Source organism: Cylas formicarius, unplaced genomic scaffold, assembly GCF_029955315.1.
Source record: "Cylas formicarius isolate icCylForm1 unplaced genomic scaffold, icCylForm1.1 PGA_scaffold_224__1_contigs__length_5803, whole genome shotgun sequence".
Taxonomy (NCBI): Eukaryota; Metazoa; Arthropoda; class Insecta; order Coleoptera; family Brentidae; genus Cylas; species Cylas formicarius.
Window position 1 is genome coordinate 1 of NW_026844277.1, and position 4,609 is coordinate 4,609.

Consider the following 4,609-nt stretch of genomic DNA (forward strand, 5'->3'; position numbering starts at 1 on the left):
AGTCAGGGAACGGGAACAAGGTATGTGCTAAAGCCGTGTTAAAATTGGCAACATTCCGACTAATTTATTACATGGCAGATTTTAATTTCTTATTTTATCATTTATAACAAAATGTTATCAATTTAAAAATGTCAGTTGAAGTAGTATCTCAGGAAGTAGTTGGAATTTTCTGAATTTCAAAACGGACTCAAAATAAACTTTTTTGCTCCATTTCACCGATTTCATTAGTTTTAGTTACAGAGTTTACAATAGTGAAAAAGCGAATTTGTGACATCCCGTGTATAGGATGTCTGTAAAGAAGGGTACATATTTTTTGAATCACACTAATTTGATTCAGCTATCTTTGGCTAAATTCAGAAGCCGATATTAATAAACATAAAGAGTCAAGGTTGAGAATTAGAATTAGTAAGTTTTTTGAGAAGAGAAACAATAACCTTGTAACAATGCCAAAAAGAAGAAAAACAGAAAAAAAGACAATAAATTTAACGCCAACATTACATTTAATAACCAGGCATACTTTTTTGACGTTCTTTAAAAGTTATGTAAAACTAAACGTTACTGAATTGAATTACTTATACCGAAAACTTGTTCTGTTAACGCATTCTTTGCCAGACACGACGCATCTATTAGTCAATACTCAATGTATGGTAAAGCGTGCCCTCGCCTTAACATAACCCCACAACATATGTATAAAATTCAAACATTTCTTACCATCACTTGGCCTTGGCCGAGGGCCGTCGAAAGATTTTTTGTAAATCTTCTTTTCCGAAGGCTCAGTCTTTTGCTTGCGGTGAAGTTGGGTAACCAATCCTTGGAAAAAGGAACTTATATATTATTTAAAGGTTTAGAGAAATGCATAATTATTTAAAAAAAAAACAATACGTAAATAATATTTATGTATTTGAAACAATAACATTTGGTTAGATTTTATTAAAATTCCTGGCAAAATTTTAAGTAAAATAAAACCTTAAGGTAAGATGATTATTTAAAAAATAAAACTTGCAAACGTTTCTCTAATAAACTTGTCCATATTTATTACATCGCACTTGCAATGTTTCACCTTTTGAGTCGTCTGACCTTTCCCACATCTTTTAATCACTTCTTCGGAGTTGTTCTCAATTCAGATCATTTATCTTGTTTTACGCACATTTTATGTTTTTATGTCACTTTGTCTTTAATTTGACAACTCTAACTTTTTTATCATTACCTATACTTTCTAAACTTTTTGCATAGTGAAATAATATAGATTCAAAGTAATCTCCTCACTAAAACAAATTAAAAAACCAAGAATTGGATTAATTTTAATTTTTTTGTCTATCCTTATACATTATTTTATTTTGATTATTTAGATGAAATTTATTAGCGTGAACCATATTTATCATGACTTTCCGTAATGGTATTATTTAACATCAATTTAGGGACCAAATTACATTAGGTCGTCGTTTTTGGCATATAATACCTTCGAAAATATCTTATTAAACAACGATCATACTCATTTTGATCAGATAATTCAAAAAATACTGCAATATAAGGCGAGAAAAAAACCTGTTAATATTTATTTAAAAACATCCCAGCAGCGTGCTTGGTATTTATTGAGCATTGAGTATTGATGATATGCGTTTATTATATTTGACTTGCTATGCATATCATTTTTTCAAAGAACCTTCCACAGGCTACTGCAATACTTTTTATAAAACTTCTGAATTCCTCCTGTGTCTGTTTTTGTTGACTCGAACTAGCTAACGTTTCGCCATTCGTCCTGTTGGCTTCTTCAGAGCTTGATTGAAACTGGCTCGCATTTTACTCTGTACCTGCTTTTATAGTGCTTGAGGGGGGCTGAGCCAAGTGAGCGGCAGAAACACCGTCTTGGATGACTGATTCCCATATTGGTGACAGGTAAAGACCTGAGTCGCGGTTAAGATTGTTAGGTTGCTTATAGATTTCTATAGACTCTCGGATTTTCCGTTGGTAGTTCTACCAAATGCGAGCCAGCTTCAGTCAAGCTCTGAAGAAGCCAACAGGACGATTGGCGAAACGTTAGCTAGTTCGAGTCAACAAAAACCGACGCAGGAGGAATCCAGAAGTTTTACATTACATTTTTTAAAAAAACTTAAACCGAAACCATGTGTAAGCTACAGACTGATAAAACAAATAATATCTCCAAATCATTACGGGTTTCGTTGAAAGTCATTATATATAAAACGCCTTCCAGAAGGAGCGTCATAACTTGCGAAACGTCAGCAAGTTTGACGCAGGAGTTCAGAAGAAAAATAGCTTTTGTGGCACAATATTTATAAACAATTTTACCAGTGACATACGTACGAGTTTTCGGCTAAAAAATTATTGTTTGATCCAAAAAATCTGGTGTAAAGGGGATAAATCGTAGACATAGAATGAACTATCTTCTTATATTCACATAGAACACTGCTACTTATTACAAACTTCAATCAAGTCATGAACTGTTTGTGCACAAGCTCTAATAACAAAAGGAAATTTATTGCGTTTTAAATAAATGACCATTCAACAATAAGGTAATTCATGTCGCAAAATCCCTGAAAAAAATACAAAACAAGTCAAAATGTAGTATTTACCTTTCCGTTTCCGACGCGACTTCGCACCGAACGGTTTATACTTGCACTTTCGTCGCGCCAATAGCCAAGTCCAATCTCCCGCGCACTCCAACACGTGCCGATGAAGTTCACCCAAAGAATTGCACCGTTTCCCGCACTTCGTACATGTTCTGGCCTCGCTCCGTTTCCACTGCTTGCATTGCACCGTATCCTCGACCACGCCCACTTTTCCCAACACCGGAATACTCAAATGGCGATACAGTTCGCTTTGATTCCCCACGAACTCGTAATGTTGCACCCACACGTTCTGATGATGGACGCTCTTGTGCTCGAGTAGATATTTGAGGTTAGGAAATCTGCGGGCGCACGCTCCGCAGATATAGATACGAGATCTCGCCCATTCGCCCGTTAGCTCGACTAGTTCGTCTTTACCGCGCGCCTTGTTCGTTGGCAGTTCGAAATTTTCGGTCTCCTGTGACGAGCATATCAACGCTATTCTGTCCGACCTGTCTATGTCTCCTTCGCTCGGAAGAAGGGACGTTTGACGGAGGTTTAAATAGGCCGGAATATCTCTGCGGTCAATTTGTTTCTCCACACTCGTCAGCGGCAGAGGGTGGTCATCTTCGATACCCTCGAACGTTCTTTTTAAGAGATCATTGAGCACTTCCCGGACAACAGAGAAGATTTCCTCGCTTATGTAGCAGTCGGAGGAGGAGTTTAGTTTATCAAACGCCGCCCGCTTGCACACCTCCTCTTTCAGATCTTCGAAGGGACCCCGCCTGTCCAAGATCCTGTTGAGTTCCTCGCGTTTGATTTTACTTTTGTACTCGTCACCCTCCGTATACTCCTGCATTTCCTTTGACGATTTTTTCTCATTGATCATCTTCTGCTGCCGTTCTTTGATCACTAACTGGGTCCACATGTCCAGTTTGCTAAGATCGCGGTTTTCCTTCTGCCTTAATATGCTCGCTTGGTATTTGCGCCGAGTGAAGTACTTGTAATGGATCTCGTCATTTTTGATGGGCGCCTTCTTCTTAGACGGCTTCGAGCCGTACTCGATCTGCGATTCAAAATCTTCACCAAACTGCGAATTCAACGAGAGCGCCGCCACTGGGGTGACAGCGTTTAACGACAACTCGCATCCGTAGTTCTCGGATGTCGAATTTTGAAGGGTTTGAGCAACTGGTGAGACTTTTTCGAAATTCGATATACGGTTCTCGGATTCCTCGTTCTTGAATAGTTTTCCATCAATATGATGTAACAAATTCTCCTCGATATTGCATTTTATCCGATTAAAAAAAGCTTTATCGAATACGTCATCGAACGTCAAAGAGCTGATTTTCAAGTTGTCAATCGAATGATCAGTGATCTTCTTGATTCGGTAGAAGTTGTCAAACTCTGGGTAAGGATTGATACAACCGGACTTGGTTTTTTCCGGCATCTTTGTACTATTGGCCAGGTCGGGCTTGTTATTGATCGACACCTTCTTCTCGCGCTTGCCTTTTTCTGTATCGACTTCTTTACTTTGCGCTTGCAGCCGCTTGCTCCTCTTTAACGTCGTGACTTTAGTCGTTTTGAGGCTGAAAGATTTGCGCATGTCTTTGATTGAAGGCGATCCTTTCTTTTTCACGCCCAACGGCTTCTTGAAATCTTGAAACCCAGAGTCTTCCAGTTTGGTTTTTGAGCGACTTCTGGTGATTTTGGGGGCGACGCTATCCTCATCCTGCAGACAATAAAACCGATTTACTGACCGTAGAGGTATTTAAAAAATTGTGCAGAAAAGCCATTATAAGCTAGTATCTGTAGGCTGAATTTAACCAAATGAAATGAACATTTAAATCCAAGTAGTGTAATGACGTTTTGGTATTAAGCCACTTCCAAGACACCACAATGGCTCTAGAGAAATCATTAATCTTTGAAATACCTATTAAATATAATAAATAACATATTTTTAATAAAATTTTTTTAAATAAAATAATTATACAACTACACAGTGATTAATCACTAAATTAGATAAATTACTGAAACTTCAAGAATAT

At 37.7% G+C, this 4,609-nt stretch overlaps 1 protein-coding gene across 1 annotated transcript; it reads right to left on the reverse strand.

Moving 5' to 3' along the window:
- Positions 1–658: 658 nt before the first annotated feature.
- LOC132697554 (uncharacterized) lies at positions 659–4,293 on the reverse strand (the record flags this gene model as incomplete). The annotated part of the gene is made up of 2 exons (XM_060663126.1): positions 659–810; positions 2,592–4,293. Coding segments are annotated over 2 exons (1,854 nt in total), but the record flags the coding sequence as incomplete, so codon positions are not given.
- Between the last annotated feature and the right edge of the window lie 316 nt (positions 4,294–4,609).